The 19,636-nt window shown below is 39.5% G+C and overlaps 1 protein-coding gene, 1 non-coding gene and 1 pseudogene across 2 annotated transcripts; 1 reads left to right on the top strand and 2 right to left on the bottom strand.

Moving 5' to 3' along the window:
- Window positions 1–9,989: 9,989 nt before the first annotated feature.
- LOC130139906 (polyol transporter 5-like) lies at window positions 9,990–10,358 on the bottom strand. Its single transcript, XM_056317903.1, has one exon. The coding sequence runs from the start codon at window positions 10,356–10,358 to the stop codon at window positions 9,990–9,992; it is 369 nt and encodes a 122-aa protein (XP_056173878.1).
- Window positions 10,359–12,035: 1,677 nt separating this feature from the next.
- LOC115693648 (polyol transporter 5-like) lies at window positions 12,036–16,284 on the bottom strand (annotated as a pseudogene).
- A 2,815-nt stretch (window positions 16,285–19,099) lies between these two features.
- Window positions 19,100–19,172, top strand: TRNAE-CUC (transfer RNA glutamic acid (anticodon CUC)). The gene has a single exon. It is a non-coding gene; the product is annotated as a tRNA-Glu (tRNA).
- The last annotated feature ends 464 nt before the right edge of the window (window positions 19,173–19,636 follow it).

Below are 19,636 nucleotides of genomic sequence, written 5' to 3' on the forward strand. Positions count from 1 at the left end.
ATCAACCTCCCCTTGCCAAATCCAGTGAGGGCGTTCCTTGCCTATGGTCGGCGATCAATGGAGAAAATGGGAAAAAAAAAAGAAAAAAAAGGAAAGAAAAGAAAAAAAATTTAAAAATTATAAAAACATAGGAAAAATCATCCACGTCAGCGTCAATCGGGCCACGTAGCATGTAGGATAGTTAGCGTCCACGTGAGTGATTTCTAGCTAAAAAATTGACCGGAATAACTACATTGTCAAAAGGTTTATAACTAAATTTATTAAATTGAAAAATTTAAAACCGAATTGGTCGCTATACACTAAATATATAACTTTTTGGAAAATTATCCCCATAATATTCACCTAAAGCCCCATAAACATAAAACATATATATGTATATGTGTCGCAACCTACTCGTCCCGATCGAGGAGAGAGTGTATGAATAGGTATAGAGGTATTTTCTAATAGACGTGAACATCGATTGGTTCGTTCGAAGGACGAACTAAAAGACTCATCTATCCAAAGACGGAGGCGCTCCCAAGCCTCATACATCCCGCAACACTAGTTTCTAATCTACACATTCAATTGGAGTCGCCACTAGTCATAATTAAAAGTTGGTTAGAAACCCTAATCGAGACATGGGAGTATCATCTCGATACGTACGCAACCAGAGATTCTAAGGATCGAGGATTTGATTACACTAGTCATCTAACTAGTACCCTTTTGATATCTAAACTTGACTATTTGCTAAATAACTGATTAAAGCAGCCTATCGAAGTTCCTAAAGTCCATCCTATCCATGCTAAAGTGGAAAATTACAACCATATATGAAAAACGCACAACCAACAACCTATTATCTTCTATAGAAAAAAAAAAAAAGGCAATTAAAAGCCCTATGGCAAAACCCTAATGGCTTGTTCAATTTTTTGGGGCAATTTTTTAAAGGTTTTCACTTTTTTTTTCAATTTTTTAGACTAAGTCTAGAATAAAATCTACACTAAAATCTAATGAAATTAACCCAAAAACTAATTTCTAAACCTTTCCTAATTTTTCTGAATTTTTCTGAATTTTTCGGCATTTTATTATTATTTTTTAATTCCGGAAAAGGGACTTGGGACCGGGGGTCCGATGACTGTGGTCTGACCTGATTATATTAAACCCCATTTTCCTATTTCTTTTCTGATTTTCTTTTTATCCTTTTCTTTTCTATTTTTCTTTTTTCGTTTTCCATTTTTCTTCTTCCCTTCCGGACGTCTCCATCGTCCCCCCATCACGTTGGCTCGTCACCGAGAGCTTGGTTCCTCACGCCTTCACCGAAATAACATTTTCTCAGGCACCGGAGCCTAGGTCATCGCCGAACCACTCCCCATCGGTCGGCCGCTCCGACCGACACCAACTCAGTGCCGGCCACTAGTTGGCCGGCGTTTTCTTTGTGTCACCGGAGAAGAATTTTCAGTCCACACAGAGAAGAAAAAGAACAAAACTTCAAAATGGAACCTGATCATTTCTATCCGAGCAGACCCAAATGCACCCCAATGGGACGAGTGATGGTCTAACTCAGGATGGTGTGGGACCTCAAACTCAGCTGGTACGAGAGACATCTCGGACGGGAAGGACATACATACGGCCCGCTCGGTGGTGAACATCGTGACATACAACCAAGAGAGAAAACATCGAGTAAGTGATGGAACGTCGATTCTGTTGTTCAATATACACGTGTTTGTATGTGCATATAAAGTAAAGTTGTTTGACAAACCTGAAATGAGTGATCCGAATTTGACGATTGATCCGAGCCCAACGAGTTCACGTTGTGTCCTTAAGACAATTTGTTCCCTCTACCGGTACCCAAAGGTCGTTGAACAATTGCCTCCCAGGATAGAACGGATCGCCTTTCCTATGAAGCGGTACTTCTTCAAAGGAAATCTTCGAACGCAACTTCGCAGAATAATCGCACAAAAAGATGAATACGATGAAGAATGAGAGTGCAGCAGAATGCCGTGAAAAGATGAAATGCCAAGAGACTTCCGAAATGTTCAATTCGTCATATATATAATATGAATAGTCACCAAGGAATTTCGGATATATAAGGATGAAACTGAAGAGTCACCAACCGAACAAACAATTTCGTTCGGTTCTACGTGAACAGTCACGAGCCGAGCCTTGAACCGGTTTGGTTCGTGAACAGGCGCGCGAAAGGGTTTCGGTTTTCGTTCGGGCGAACCGAACCTCACGAACAGACATGTTTGTTTGTCCAAAAAATAAATAAATAAATAATTTCTAAACAACGTGTCTGTTCGAAAAATAAAAAAAAATAAAAAACCGATAGAGAGTGGACCCGGAACCGAGCCGAGCCGAGACGGCCGGACGGACGGCGGCGGGTGGACCGACCTAGCTTGACATAGGTCCTCTCTCTTCCACAAAAGTGGGGTACCCCTTGGGGCCCAAACCCATTTGTGAGGCTCAACTATTTGAACTCATCTCCCATCTCTCTTCTACCCTATGTGGGACACTTTCACCCACACACTTCTCATTCAATTCTATGGGATTTTGGTGACAAAATCCCAACAATCCCCCACATGAATGAGAAGTTCAGATATCACGACTCTTCGTGTATGCATGAGATGCAATGTGCGATTATTCCATGAGAAAATGTTGCATCAGGATAAGTAGTCTGAGACTTTGAACTTTCCTTAGTGAAACCTATCGGACTTACTCAGTCAATCAGTAGACTTGATGTCTTTGAACTGTCTACCTTTGGTGTAAGCCTAGACAATAGAAATCACACAACTTTTTCTCGAACAAAATTGGTTCTCACTGTTGTGTTCGTTTTGGCCATGAACACCGCCTGGTCTCATGAGTGTTTTAGAGAATTCAGCCTTTTTCAATTCTCACAGAAGCGGCCCTCACTTCACACTCACATAGGTGATTTCTGAACATATAGTATATCACATACTCAATTCAGAATCATTAAAAGCTTTTGCTTAACCTTCACATATTAGTACTGTCTTCATCCGGGAATGAGTAAAAATTTGACAAGATTTTACAATCGTCTTCATAACTTAGTTGTCCCTTTGAACCTAGATCTTGGGATCTCCAAATCAACTAGGTAGGGTTTCCGCTATGATGACTTGTTTATAGGCCTTAAACCCATTCCCCTTGATGTTTTCGCAACCATCTCTCTAGTTAGGCCTTTTGTTAATGGATCCGCAATATTATCTTTTGACTTCACATAGTCAATTGTGATAATTCCACTAGAAAGAAGTTGTCTTACCGTGTCATGTCTTCGACGTATGTGTCGAGACTTACCGTTATACATGACATTCCTTGCCCTTCCTATTGCCGCTTGACCGTCACAATGTATACAAACAATGGGCACCGGTTTAGGCCAATTAGGAATATCTTCCAAGAAATTTCGCAGCCACTCGCTTCTTTCACCGGCTTTATCCAAAGCAATAAATTCTGATTCCATAGTGGATCTAGCAATACAAGTTTGTTTGGATGATTTCCAAGACACTGCCGCTCCCCCAAGTGTGAATACATATCCACTTGTCGATTTTGTGTCTTTAGTGCCGGTTATCCAATTTGCATCACAAGATCCTTCAAGTACCGCAGATATTCGTGTAATGCAAAGCATAATCTTGAGTATGCTTTAAGTAGCCCAATAAACGTTTCATTGCTTTCCAATGATTTTCATTTGGACTAATCAGTAAATCGACTTAGCTTGCTAACCGCACAAGCTATGTCCGGCCTAGTACGAGCTCATGACATACATTAAACCTGCCTAGTATACTAGCATACTCATTTTGAGCCTTACTTTCACCAAGATTCTTTGAAAGATGTAAATTAACATCTATCGGAGTCTTTACTGGTACAATATCTAAATTCTTGTACTGTCCAAGAATCGTCTCGATATAATGGGATTGTGATAGAGCTAATCCTCCATATGTTTTATGGATTTTAACTCCTAAAATAACATCTGCAACCCCCATATCTTTCATATCAAATTTACTTGTGAGCATGCGTTTGGTCGCCTTAACAACCTCACTATCGCTGCCCATTATAAGCATGTCGTCTACATATAAGCACAAAATGGCAAAACCATTATGAGTGTTCTTAACATATACACATTTATCACACTCATTGATCTTGAAACCATTCGACAACATGACTTGGTCGAATTTAGCATGCCATTGTTTCGGTGCTTGTTTCAATCCATAGAGTGACTTGATAAGCCGACATACTTTCTTCTCTTGACTTGGAACAATGAACCCTTCGGGTTGTTCCAAATATATTTCTTCTTCCAAATCCCCGTTTAAGAAGGCCGTCTTAACATCCATTTGATGGATTTCAAGCTTATACACCGCTGCTATGGCAATTAGCATCCTTATAGATGTAATTCTAGCAACAGGTGAGTAAGTATCAAAATAATCAAGACTTTCTCGTTGCTTGTATCCTTTTACTACAAGCCTAGCCTTATATTTATCAATAGCACCATCCGCTTTCATTTTCCTCTTGAAAATCCACTTACATTGTAGTGGTTTATTACCAGGAGGAAGGTCAACCAATTCCCATGTATGGTTTGACAATATGGATTCAACTTCACTATTGATGGCTTCTTTCCAGAACGGGGCTTCTGGCGAAGTCACAGCTTCTTTGAATGTCCGAGGCTCATTCTCTAACAGATACGTTAAGAAATCAGGTCCAAAAGACGTGGAAGTCCTTTGTCTTTTACTACGTCTAGGTTCATCCTCCATTGGATCACTTCTAGATATAGTATCTCGAGGCCTCTTGTTATTATCAATTGGCTCATATACTATGTTATACGGAAATATATTTTCAAAGAACGAAACGTCCCTTGATTCAATAATCGTATTAACATGTATATCTGGGATCTCTGACTTGTGAACAAGAAAACGATATGCATTGCTATTCTGAGCATATCCAATAAAGACACAGTCAACAGTCTTTGGTCCTATCTTAACCTTTTTAGGCTTAGGAACCGCAACTTTAGCCAAACGCCCCCACACTTTGAGATAATTCAAGTTAGGCATTCTGCCTTTCCATTTCTCATAAGGAGTTTGTTGTGTCTTTCTGTGGGGTACTCTATTTAAAATAAAATTCGCCGTCAAAACAGCTTCCCCCCACAAATTCTGTGGTAAACCGGAACTATTCAACAATGCATTCATTGTTTCCTTTAAAGACCGGTTTTTCCTTTCCGCCACTCCATTAGATTGCGGCGTATAAGGAGGAGTCATTTGGTGAACGATACCAAACTCAGCACAAATTTCCTCAAAAGGAAATTCATATTCACCTCCTCTGTCACTTCTTATCATTTTAACTTTCTTATTCAACCGAGTTTCAACTTCGGACTTATAAATTCTAAAAGCATTCACACCTCATCTTTGCTACTAAGCAAATAAACATAACAATACCTCGAGCAGTCATCTATAAATGTGATAAAATACTTATTACCACCTCTTGACGGTATTGATTTCATATCGCATATATCTGTGTGTATTAAATCTAAAGGTTCTGAAACTCTATTGTCTATAGAATGAAACGGAGGCTTAGAAAATTTAGATTCAACACACACTTGGCATTTCTCACTAGAACATTCGAATTTTGGCAATAATCCCATGTTCATTAATTTCTTTATCGACTTATAGTTAACGTGTCTTAATCTAGCATGCCATAAATTAGGAGACTCAAGCACATAAGCAGAAACAACTTTATTCATAACATCATTGGGTACAACAGTCATTACATTCAACTTGAAAAGACCATCACTGAGGTAACCCTTTCCTACATACATCTCATTCTTGGAGAGTACAAACTTATCGGATACAAAAACCAACTTGAAGCCATTCTTGCTAAGAAGAGATCCGGACACTAAATTCTTGCGTATGTCTGGCACATGTAGCACATTATTTAGTGTCACAACTTTCCCAGATGTCATCTTTAGAGCAACCTTTCCAACACCTTCAACCTTAGAGGTCGATGAATTACCCATGTAGAGTTTTTCATCACCTTCCATAGGCATGTAAGATGAGAACATTGATTTATTGGCGCAAATATGACGAGTTGCTCCAGTATCAATCCACCACTCCTTGGGGTTTCCCACCATGTTACACTCGGATATCATAGCAGTTAGATTGATATCATCAACACCATTGGAAATTTGTTCCACCACATTAGCCTGAGTTTTCTGTCTTTTCTTGGCTCTGCAGTCTTTGGCTCGATGTCCAGACTTGCCACAGTTGAAGCACTTGCCAACGAACTTCTTCAGGCCTTGGGTGAATCCCTCTCCAGACTTGCTAGGCATTTTCCTCTTCTTGTTGGGTTTTGATCCTTCTTCAACAACATTGGCTCTTGAGACCGCCAAATTGCTGCCAACTTTCTTCTCGGAATTCCTATTGTCTTCCTCTATCCTCAATCGAACAATTAAATCTTCAAGTGATAATTCCTTTCTCTTGTGTTTGAGATAATTCTTGAAATCTTTCCAAGACGGCGGTAACTTTTCAATGAAAGCAGCCACTTGAAAAGATTCACTAATCATCATACCTTCAGCATGAATGTCATGCGTGATCACTTGAAGTTCTTGAACTTGACTTAAGACGGTTTTAGAATCTACCATCTTGAAGTCCAGAAATTTGCCGACGATGAATTTCTTCAATCCAGCATCTTCCGTTTTGTATTTCTTGTCCAAACTTTCCCACAACTCCTTAGCCGTTTTTAGCGGACTATAAACGTTGTAGAGGGAATTGTCCAGACCATTGAGGACGTAGTTGCGACACAGAAAATCAGAATGTTTCCATGCATCTATAGCAGCAACCTTTTCCTTGTTTGTCTCTCCTTCATCCAACTTCGGAGCATCCTCCGTGAGGAACCTTGCCAAGTTCAATGTAGTGAGGTAGAACAACATCTTCTGTTGCCATCTCTTAAAATCAGCCCCATTGAACTTTTCCGGCTTCTCTCCATGAGTTGGAACAGACGCAATAGGCGTCGTCGATGTTGTAGCCATTTCTGACACGAAGACAGAAATGATTGAGAATGTAACTGAACAAACACGATAATAAGCGATTTGTCTTAAGATTGTTGTTCAATATACACGTGTTTGTATGTGCATATAAAGTAAAGTTGTTTGACAAACCTGAAATGAGTGATCCGAATTTGACGATTGATCCGAGCCCAACGAGTTCACGTTGTGTCCTTAAGACAATTTGTTCCCTCTACCGGTACCCAAAGGTCGTTGAACAATTGCCTCCCAGGATAGAACGGATCGCCTTTCCTATGAAGCGGTACTTCTTCAAAGGAAATCTTCGAACGCAACTTCGCAGAATAATCGCACAAAAAGATGAATACGATGAAGAATGAGAGTGCAGCAGAATGCCGTGAAAAGATGAAATGCCAAGAGACTTCCGAAATGTTCAATTCGTCATATATATAATATGAATAGTCACCAAGGAATTTCGGATATATAAGGATGAAACTGAAGAGTCACCAACCGAACAAACAATTTCGTTCGGTTCTACGTGAACAGTCACGAGCCGAGCCTTGAACCGGTTTGGTTCGTGAACAGGCGCGCGAAAGGGTTTCGGTTTTCGTTCGGGCGAACCGAACCTCACGAACAGACATGTTTGTTTGTCCAAAAAATAAATAAATAAATAATTTCTAAACAACGTGTCTGTTCGAAAAATAAAAAAAATAAAAAACCGATAGAGAGTGGACCCGAAACCGAGCCGGCCGGACGGGCGGCGGCGCGCGCGCGGGGGGTGGACCGACCTAGTTTGACGTAGGTCCTCTCTCTTCCACAAAAGTGGGGTACCCCTTGGGGCCCAAACCCATTTGTGAGGCTCAACTATTTGAACTCATCTCCCATCTCTCTTCTACCCTATGTGGGACACTTTCACCCACACACTTCTCATTCAATTCTATGGGATTTTGGTGACAAAATCCCAACAGATTCAAGCACAAACAAAGCGTAGAACGAAGATAACAAGAACGGATATTGGTAACAGCAGTCTCGACCTTTTGTTCAAGCATTTTATCAAACAGTGGCGGGCAAGTTCGGCACTGAGCTTAAAACCGAGATTTAATGCGATTTTTGGCTCAAACATGAAGTGCAAGGATCTAAACGGCCATATTTCACCACAAATCTGTCTCGGTTTACAAAGAAACACTGTGAATCGTCAAAACCAGATTCAACGTTCTAAGCCTATGTTGTTTCATTGAGACATTTCAGCGAACAGCTAGTATGCGTAGATGAATACGAATTCCAGACCCACTTTTAAAGCTTTTCTCCGTCCAAACACAGTGTCTGAATCTCTAAATTATTACAAATCATCATGGAATTGTTTCGTTTTCGCACAATTTGCTCGAAAAGTCACTAATTCGGTTCGGTGTTTTCAAGCCAGACAAGCAGGACAAAACAGAGCATAAAGTGGAGGAGTTACCTGGTTCGGGAATGGAGCGGAATTGACAATGTCGGCGAAGGATAAAGCTCCTCACTGCGGCCAGGCTTGACTTCCGCGGCGATTTGATCTCGGTACGATAGGATTATAGAGCCGGAAGGTCTTCGGACAAGGCAATGGGCGGTCGGAGACGATGGCGTCCGGCGGCGATGAACGACTGACTGGGAGGGAGAAGAGATTTGCCGGCAATCCTCACGGGTGGAGGAACCGGAGCGCTCTCCTCTTCCAACACCCCTCTTCTTTCTCCCTTTTTTTTTTTTGGTCTCTGTTTCTCCCCCCCCCTTGCGCCGAGCGTTCCCCTTCTTTTTTGTCTTGCTCGGCTCACTCCCTCCCAAAGGACTGTACCTCTCCGCACAATTCCCCTTGACGTTGGGATCTATCTATCCTTCCTGTCCCCGGCCGTTTTGGCCTTTTGTCCTTACTTCCCTTTGCCTTTTCTACATTATGGCTTGTGTACTCTGTCCTCTTCATAAACTACGCGAGAGAGAAATGAGCGTGAGGGTGATGAAAAGAGAGAAAGGCCGGGCTGGACTTGTTGAGTCCCCAAGCTGTTTCATGGGCCTTTAAATTGAAATGTCTAAAATGGAAATCCAGAGTAATGAGTTTGTGGGCTTTGAAAACTATGGTAGAGGTATGAGCTGGGTCCAAACGAAGATAAAGGGGAGGAAAAATAGAAGGGCCGGGTTCAAACGGGCCGGATCGAACCGGCCTAGTTCCTTTCTTCTTTCTTTCTTTCTTTTTTTTTAATCTAAATATATATTCTAATAATTTTATTCTGTTCTCTCTCCTTCTTACACTACTTTGGCCATTCGCATTTTAAGGCACCAATTTACCAGATTGACAAAAATCAGGTGTCAACAGCCAATTAATTGAGATTACTTATTAAAAAGCCTTACTTGAATTGACATGCGTACATGGCTGGTTCTTTGTGGGAAATGCAAGGACGCGGCGATGACTAAATATCTAGCCGTACAACCTTAAGTACACAAAACTCTACATGGGATTGTGAAGAGATCATGTCTGCCTTAGCCCTACCATTATCTCTTCATTATTTAATTCAATACATTTTTGGATCATTACCATGTTTATAACTATGAACAAGAAATTGAAAGAATAAAAATAAAAAAATTATATGAAGTTGCTTTGTCTTTAACTTTTTTTTCAACTTCAAAGTTATTTTGTAAATAACTACACCAAAATCACTAAATCAATGGTATTTAAACAAATACACCTTGAGTCAAAAGTCATTTCCCCAAAACTCAAGCTCAAACAAATGTAGACTTAGTGGGTCCAAACTTCATGAACAATTACAGGGGTGACTCTTCACATGCTTCACAATATCAAATGCACATTCCGTGCACATACCGTGCACTTTTTTCCAGAATAACTTATGGTTAAAGGACTCCTCAAGGTGTATATGCTCAAAGCAAATACCGTTAATTTAGTAATTTTGGTGTAATTATTTGCAAAATACCTTTGAAGTTAAAAAAGAAAAGAAAGGCAAATCATGGTGTAGTTATTTCTCCCTCAGGTACTCACTCATTTTCGTTTCTTCTTTTCATAATTTTGTAGCATCCTTATCACTTTTTTGAGGTCGTGGAAGAAGATAGGATAAACCTCAGCCGCGTAGATGGAGACAATCATGAGGGCGAAGCCAGCACCGAAGGTGGCACAAGAGTGGCCGGCCAAGAAAACAGAATAGGTGGGGGAAAAACCCCTGAGAAGGGGCCCGCCGAAATACATGGCCCCTGCCATCATAATCGTCTTGTGGCGGCCAAACTGGTTAGAGATCCATCTCGCCGTCGCCAATCCGAGAAACGTGAACACTCTCAGGTACCCCGTCAGAACATTAATATGTTCTTTGGGTAATTTCACGTCCACCTTTATATATGCCGCTGCCCCGCTCATCGCTATTTGGACTATCAAATTTTTTTTAAAAAAAATAAAATCTTATTTATCATTACAAAGTTTATAACTATATACAAGAAATTGAAAGAATAAAAATAAAAAAATTCCGCGAAGTTGCTTTGTCTGTAACTTTCTTTTTCAACTTCAAAGCTATTTTACAAATAACTAAACCAAAATCACTAAATAAACGGTATTTAAGCAAATACACCTTGAGCCAAAAGTCATTTTCCCAAAACTCAAGCTCAAGCAAATGTAGAGTTAGTGGGTCCAAACTTCATGGACGACTTCAGGGGTGACTCTTCACATGCTTCACAATATCGAATGCACATTCCGTGCACGTATCGTGCACTTACCGTGCACTTTTTCTAGAAGGACTTATAGTTAAAGGACTCTTCAAGGTATATATACTCAAAGCAAATACTGTTAATTTAGTTATTTTGGTGTAGTTATTTGCAAAATACCTTTGAAGTTAAAAAAGAAAAGAAAGACAAATAATGGTGTAGTTATTTCTCCCTCAGGTACGCACTCATTTTCGTTTCTTTTTTTCCTAATTTTGTAGCATCCATATCACTTTTCCGAGGCCGTGGAAGAAGACAGGGGAAATCTCAGTCGTGTAGGTGGGTGCAATCGTGAGGGTGAAACCGGTGTCGACTGTGGCATAGGAGCGGTTGGCCAAGAAAACAAAATAGATGAGGGCAAAACCCATAAAAAGGGGCCCGACGAAATACATGGCCCCCGCTATCATAATCATCTTGCGGCGGCCAAACTGGTCAGAGATCCATCTCGTCGTTACCAATTTGAGGAATGTGAACACGCTCAGGTACCCCGTCAAAACATCAAGATGCGCTTCGGACAATTTCACGTCCACGTTTATATATGCCGCCACCCCGCTCATTGCTGTTTGGACTGTCAAAATTTTAAAAAAAATAAGAAAAATCTTATTTATCATTACAATGTTTATAACTATATGCAAGAAATTGAAAGAATAAAAATAAAAAAATTCTGTGAATTTCTCTGTCTTTAACTTTCTTTTTCAACTTCAAAGCTATTTTAAAAATAACTACATCAAGTGAATTTCTTTGTCTTTAACTTTCTTTTTCAACTTCAAAGCTATTTTAAAAATAACTACATCAAGTGAATTTCTTTGTCTTTAACTTTCTTTTTCAACTTCAAAGCTATTTTAAAAATAACTACATCAAAATAACTAAATCAATGGTATTTAGGCAAATGCACCTTGAACCAAAAGTCATTTCCCCAAAACTCAAGCTCAAGCAAATGTAGACTTTGTGGGTCCAAACTTCATGAACATTTAGTGCACATAACGTGCACTTTTTTTAGAATAACTTATGGTTAAAGGACTCCTCAAGGTCCTTACAAAAAAAAATGACTCCTCAAGGTCTATATGCTCAAAGAAAATACTATTAATTTAGTGATTTTGGTGTAGTTATTTGCAAAATATCTTTGAAGTTAAAAAATAAAAGAAAGACAAATCATTGTGTAGTTATTTCTCCCCCAGGTACTCACTCATTTTCGTTTCTTTTTTTCATAATTTTGTAGCATCTTATCACTTTTTTGAGGCCGCAGGAGAAAATAGAAGAAACCTAGCTGCGTAGATGTTTGAGAATGGTGGTTACCATCACTTGGTTCAACATCCGCTTCTTCTTGTATTTCGTTAACTCAAGCAGGAGCCAACACATCTTCATCTTCGTCGTCCTCTCCTCCCTCAAATAGCCGTAATAGGAACGGCAAGTAACTGTCGTCTTCGCCAAATGGCTCTGATATCGACGGACACACTAGCTACTCAGACACCAATTTATAGGTAAAAAAATTTTTGGTACTTAAGTGAGCCGGCGAAAATTTTTGACACTAAAGTGAGCATCGTACATAACTTATGGCATAGGTCTTCCTCTCAAATACTTTTTTATAGGTAAAAAAAAAGATTACTATACACGTGCAATTCACGTGCAATCCACGTGCTATATTTGTGCAATCCACGTGTGAGGAAAAGAAACATATAAATCCTTCTTATTTTCATAATTAATCAATTTATATGAGAAAATGTCATATATATATAGTATTTTTGAAAGGTATATTTGGAATATGGTAATGAATTTAATTCAAAATCATTTAATTTTTTGTAATTAATTATAAAACAACATAGAGACAATGTACGGAACAAAACAACATAGAGAAACAAACATGCTTGGTCGTCCTAATTGCCTCCTTTTCTGCATTAATCGATATTTAATAGCCATGTTTGAGTCTGCAAATAAGTTTTACTGATCATACGCCTCCCTCGATCGCGCTGCTCTGTCGCAATTCCAGTTCTCTAGCCGAGGACCTCCATTTGGTCCATTTGCCAAACAATTGTGCTATCTCCTCTAGAGACCTTCCTTGGTCTCAGGCACGAGAAAGTATAGGAAGATTTGGTTCAAAATAATCAATATGTAGAATCAGAACACGTGATTGCGGGAACATACACTTTCAATTTGAAAGAGAGGGTTTGAAAACATATTTATTCTGAATCAGAGGGAGAAATGCACTAGAGTACCGATGTGTACCATGCACCTAAATTTACATATAGTAATGTCCATCTTTTACCAAAAACAAGCCATTTATGGATATTATCAGGGGGTTCATGCAGATCCAGTGGAGTCCTTTTTTCACTCTACAAGGATCAAGACCAAATTAATCTTCGTTCCCTTGCCGTAGCGCCTAGTATTCGAACATTGGCTCGGGGCATTTTCTCTACCCCTTCTTACCCTGAAAAAGCAGGGGCATCTTGCGTCCTTGAACCGATAACCATCTTTCGGCTAACCTAGCCTCCTCCGTCCCTCGGGACCAACAAGGGGTAGTACAGGAATATTCACCTGTTATCCATCGACTACGCCTTTCGTCCTGATCTTAGGCCCTAACTCACCCTCCGTGGACGAACCTTGCGGAGGAACCCTCCATGCCAAGATGGCCATTCCCATAAATAAGAAGGCAGCCCCACCCAGTCTAATCGCTTTGTACAAAATCATGAACTTCATTGATATTAAGGCACTCGCCACTTGGCCCACGGCGACACTGATTGCGCACCCCTGCGCCCGCAACCTCATAGGGAAGACCTCCGAGCTGTATACTATTGCGATTGGCCCCATCCCAATGGAGAAGGAGGCCACGTAGCACACCAACGAGAGGATGCACATGTCCATCGCCCACTTGACCTTCCAGTGTCTATCGATGGCGGTGAGGCACACACCGAGGGAGGCAAGCGACAAAATCATTCCGCCTAGGCTGCTCAACAACAACTGTCGCCACCCGACCTGGTCAAGGAGGATGGTGGCGACGATGGAGAACACTGTCTTCGTAAATTCGACTAGCATGGCGATTTGGGTTATTCTGGTATGATCGATAATGCCAACCTTCTCGAGGATGCGAGGGCTGTAGAGGATGATGGTGTAAATCCCAGAAGTTTGTTGGAAGAGGTAGATTCCAACGGCGCACGCTAGCATGTGTAAGACAGACTGGGTCCGGTGGAGGAGTTCCTGCCACATGCCCTCAGTGCTGTGGCCGGTGACCTTGACAACATCATCGTTGCTTTCTTCAGGGATGCCGGCAGCCTCCTTGATCTCGGCGAGCCGAAGTGCGGCCTCCTCCTCAGAGTTGGAGATCCAGGCGAGGGTGCGCTTCGCGTCGCCCAAGCGGCCTTGCATGACGAGCCACAAGGGAGATTATGGCATGGCAAGGACCCCCAAAGCGAGCAGGCCCAAGGTGATTCCTCCCGCATAAAGCATGACACGCCACCCGACAATGTTGGAGAGTAACCTGTAGAAGCAATAATGGGAGATGTAGCCGAGAAGGGTGCCCACGTTGATGAATACCTGAAAAACCAAAACACGTATAAAAAAGAAATCACCTTCCTTTAACTTTAATTTTCTAGCTTTAGTTTTTCATCCAACAAAAATTGATGATAAATTAAAAAATAAAAAATATGCTACAAAATTAGGAAAAAAAAAAGAAAGAAAAGAAATGAATACCTCAGAAATGGAGGTGAGCAAGCCGCGGTAAAGAGTAGGAGAGATCTCGACGATGTAGACAGCAGCAATAGTAAGAGCATAGCCATCACCGATATTGGTGATGAGGCGGCCCAACACTAGGAAGAATGAGTTGGGCACAATGCCCATGAGGAGGGCCCCGACAAAGAAGAAGGCTGCTGCCAACACAATCTTGCAGCGACTACGAATCCTGTTGGAGGTCCACCCAGCCCGTGCCGACCCGAAAAGGCAAGACAATTTAGAAATCCCTATCAGAAAATCATCATGCTCTTCGCCCATGTTCAAGTTCTGCCTTGCTACTGTTGGCCTTACTAATTCTGTCCCCTCACTTATCACTCCTATGTCTGCCAAAATTCAAAATGAAAATCTTATTTAATATCACAATATTCCCAAGTAAATCGTAACCACACACAAGAAATGAAAAAAAATATTTCTTGCCCTATTTTTCACTATAATATATTATTGCCAGATAAGAATGATGATAAATAATAACTACAATGGACACAATCCGAAATTAATGCTCCATTCGTTTCACGGAAAATAACTTCCAGGAAAATATTTTTCGGCTTTTTGGCGTTCATTCACGAAAAATAAACTAGTAATGAAAAAGCACATTCAAAAGTGAGGAAAATGTTTTCCACTTTTCAGAAAGCAGAAAAACATTTTCTATATCTTCCTTCACCTCACTTTCTTTCACAAAACACATTTTCTCTTTATTTTTCTTTTTTATTTTTTAATAAAATTCGAGTTATAATTATTTTTTAATCTTTTTCTTTTCTTTTTTCTTCTCTTCTTTTTTTATTTTCTGTCTTCCTCTGCCAACGATTGGCCACAGGCAAGGCTTGGCCTCGCTCGTCCAAGGTCGGCGAGGCTAGCCTGTGGCTGGCAGAGGAAGAAATAAAAGAATAAAAAATAAGATTAAAAAATAAAAGAAAAGAAATAAAAAATTATTAATAAATCCAAAAATTACAAATAATTAAAAATTCTATTTTTTAAAAAATAAAAAATAATTAAAAGGAGGGCAAGGAGGAAAATCAAATCTGATTTCCCATACTGAACGACGGAAAATATTTTTCAGTTCATTTTAAAGTCTCAGCTCAACACCGGAAAATATTATAATTTTCCTGAAAAATAACTTTCCGGAAAACATTTTCCAAAAACGTCAAATTTTTCGTGAAACGAACTGAGCTTAAATAATCTTTTTTTTTTCTTTTTTATGCATTAAAAAAATGACCTTTTGGCAATAAATTTATCGTTTTTATCGGTAATAAAGCTAGACAAATTAAAGTGCAATAACCAAGATATAACTCAAATCATTATTATCGTTTTTTTTTTGGCAACATAATTAAGTTGCAAGGAATCGATTCGCTATATGGAAAATTGATTCGCAAAGATATATTGGACGCATCGCGACAGAGAGAGGACTAACCAAAACCAAGCAAAATGCACATCATGGAGGCCGCAATGGCATAGCCGAAGGCGTACTTGTTCCAGCGCGGGTTCGCTTCCTCAATCACATTCGTTTGCACGTTGGCGTTGACTTCAGAATCACTATCTTCCAATTCCTGCAATGTAAGTCAATTGACACCTCATGTAAGTCGATCAATTCCGTAAAGCTACAAGAGAAACCGTTCAGAGAGCCCAAGTATAATTTGCCAAGAAGAAATCTGTCTAACGAAAGAGAGAATTCGTAGCATTGTTTTTAAATATTTTAATATTTTTTCGAAATTTTATTATTATTTTATATTTCCTTTTCTTTTTCTTTTTTTTTTCTGGACTTCTTCCCCAGCCAGAGGCGAGGCCTCGCCGGCCTCTGGCGAAGCTCGCCTCCGCCGGCCACTGTTGAGGGCGAGCCTCGCCAGCTTCTGGCTGGGCGTCCTCGCCATCACCTGGGTCTTCCTCGCCTAGCGACGGCGAGGCCAAACCTCGTGTAGCCAAAGTGAGGCCAACCTCGCCCAGCCAGGGGCCGGCGAGGCTGCCTTGCCGACCCTCGACTCTGGCCAGTCTGGCGACCAGCCAAATGGAAGAAGGCCAGAAAATAAAAATCGAAAAAATATTTTAAAAAAAATACAGCTTGGTTTTACATTTTCAATGCATTTTCATGATCTAAAAGTCCTTGTCCAAACTTGTCCGTGACGTAACATTTACTGTATTTTCTTCGTACCATAATCGGTCCTAGGCTCGCGTTGACCAGGCCTAAGTGGGCCAATTCGAGCCTAAAAGCGACTAATCTTTGCCTGGATCTACCCGAAATGCTTCGATTGTCCTAACAAGTCCAACCAGGCAAGCTTCAGTAGGTCGCCAGACCCATGATTAGAAAGATGATACTCGCTACCTTGCTTAGTCAGCTTTGGTTGACATTACTAGCTAGCTTTAATATGTCAAATTTACGATATTATTGCACATTTAGCGTTGGATGTATGACAAAACTTAGAGATAGTTATGCAACCAATTTCACTCAATGTTAACTATCCAACGGTGAAAGTGTAACTTACTTCTAACAGTGGCAAATGACCTAGTAAAAAGACTTGAATTTATCATTTATAGGATATCCGGGTTTATGTTGGCCCTTTTTCTCACTATACTTACTTATGCCCATGGAGGTTATGGGAATTTTCATGGGTAAAGTTTAATCCTTTGTACTATTGAAAATACCTAATTTTCTCTTGGTATATTGTGAAGAAAATAAACAAAAAAGACTGATCACAGGTCTTTCTGGCTTTTCGATTTTTTTTAAATGCAATCGAACTCTATGAGTTTTCAATTTCGCAAGGATACGTACAGTTCATAATCCTCTCGTTCTTAATTACTTTGCAGAAGATAAAAGCCATACCTATTATCTATTGCTCATTGCTAGAGTAGTATGGCTTGATACTCGCTACCTTGATACTCGCTACCTTGCTTAGTCAGCTTTGGTTGACATTACTAGCTAGCTTTAATATGTCAAATTTACGATATTATTGCACATTTAGCGTTGGATGTATGACAAAACTTAGAGATAGTTATGCAACCAATTTCACTCAATGTTAACTATCCAACGGTGAAAGTGTAACTTACTTCTAACAGTGGCAAATGACCTAGTAAAAAGACTTGAATTTATCATTTATAGGATATCCGGGTTTATGTTGGCCCTTTGTCTCACTATACTTACTTATGCCCACGGAGGTTATGGGAATTTTCATGGGTAAAGTTTAATCCTTTGTACTATTGAAAATACCTAATTTTCTCTTGGTATATTGTGAAGAAAATAAACAAAAAAGACTGATCACAGGTCTTTCTGGCTTTTCGATTTTTTTTAAATGCAATCGAACTCTATGAGTTTTCAATTTCGCAAGGATACGTACAGTTCATAATCCTCTCGTTCTTAATTACTTTGCAGAAGATAAAAGCCATACCTATTATCTATTGCTCATTGCTAGAGTAGTATGGCTTGATGCCCCGAAGGCCCCAAACAAGAAAGTGACACTAAATGACGCGGGACGTGCTAGTTTCGAGATTACGAAATATTTTGCTTGTTATTTTAAGACGCCAATGATAACCATTATATTCATTGGGTTAGGCATTAAAAGTCTCTTCCAAATAACCACTTTGGAATTTCCCGTCAATATAAATGTATGTCGTGGTTTTGAACTTAGAAAGAAATTGCAAAAAGAGCTGGAATTTCAAATGTGAAAGATTTCATAGCCCCTTTACTTAAATGAAGGAACTATGAAGAAAAAAGGAACCGAAAAGAGAAAAAATTAACTGATAAAATAGGTTGAGATAAGTATGAACTCAGTCCTTTCACTTGCTAATTATGATCCGGAAAATTAAGAAATAAATATGGAGGCACTTAGCTAGATATGTTCCTTATATGTAATATACAATATTCTTTGAAGGGATAATGATACAAATGATCCATGAACTTTAACCCAATGTGTAATGTGATCCATGAACTTTAAATTTGTTCAATGTAGTCCTTGAGCTTTAACTTAATGTGCAATATCGTCAATGAACTTTTAATTTGTTCAATATGGTCCCTGGACTTTTGGTACATGTTCAATTTAGTCCCTAAACTGTATAAAAATGTTTAATGTTGTCCTTCTATTAGTTCAAGTTCAGAGATAATATTGAATATATTCATATAGTCCATGGACTATATTGAACATGTACCAATAGTCTAAGGACTATATTGAACAAATAAAAAGTTTAGAGACAACACTGCACATTGGACCAAAGTTCGGGAACCACATTAAATAAATTTAAAATTCAGATACTATATTGCACATAGGGCCAAAGTTCAAAGACCATTTGTATCGTTTTCCCATTTCAGGACCCCATTTCTTAAGTGAAGGAACTATCAAGAAAAGAGGAACAGAATTTAACCAAAAAAAAAAAAAGAAAAGAGGAACAGAAAAGAAAAAACTTAATGAGCAAATAGGTCGAGATAAGTATGAACACAGTCCTTTTACTTGCTAACATTGATCAATAAAATTAAGAATTAATGGAGGCACTTACCTAGACGTTTCGTTCCTTATATGTAATTTACAATATTCTTTGCATTTTATGTGATCACACACTTTTACTGTTTACTTTTCTTTTTAATCTCAAAAAACTTAACACTAATCACGATTGGCTATCTTAGTCATGCAGGGAGCTTTGATAGTATGTAGAATCGATAATTTTTTGTTACGTATTTCATTTTGCAGACACCTCGAAAGATCCATTGTAGTCTGGTTGGTTAGGATACTCGGCTCTCACCCGAGAGAACCGGGTTTAAGTCCCGGCAATGGAATTTCGTTTTTCTTTTCTTGTTCCTTCTCTCTTTTCCTGAATTTGTAATGATCTTGTCTACTATTATGGAAAATGAGAAGGCACAGAAATAGAAAAGGCGACCATAGAATCGTCCGACTTGCAAGTGAATCAAAGTCGTCGTCAAAATCCCATGATGTAGCTCTTTTGTCATTTACTTTCATGACATATAGTTCATCAAATTTTGGAATTTGGGTATTTGCAGGACCTCTTATCATCAATTTCAATTGTAGATATATGTAGCAAGCCAAGCAGGCCGATTGTTTATTTTACAGTATGAGATTCTGCTAAAAACAGAGGAAAAGATGTCAGTGTCACGGAGACGTTTGGTTACTTCTTCTGTTGGTTCAAGTTTGGAACACTAATGGGTGTATTTTAGGATCTTAAGGCGGCAAACAAGTTCCGTAACGGGAATGGAGCCTTATTTTGCTGGCAATTAGAAGACAA

The sequence above is a fragment of the Syzygium oleosum genome, unplaced genomic scaffold (genome assembly GCF_021117445.2).
Source record: "Syzygium oleosum isolate NSW1041296 unplaced genomic scaffold, Sole_v2.1 Sole_v2.14, whole genome shotgun sequence".
NCBI classification, from domain to species: Eukaryota; Viridiplantae; Streptophyta; class Magnoliopsida; order Myrtales; family Myrtaceae; genus Syzygium; species Syzygium oleosum.

What these genes read in the sequence shown, in the direction of transcription:
- LOC130139906 (XM_056317903.1), bottom strand. Translation starts at nt 10,358, where the DNA reads ATGAGCGGGGCAGCGGCATATATAAAGGTGGACGTGAAATTACCCAAA.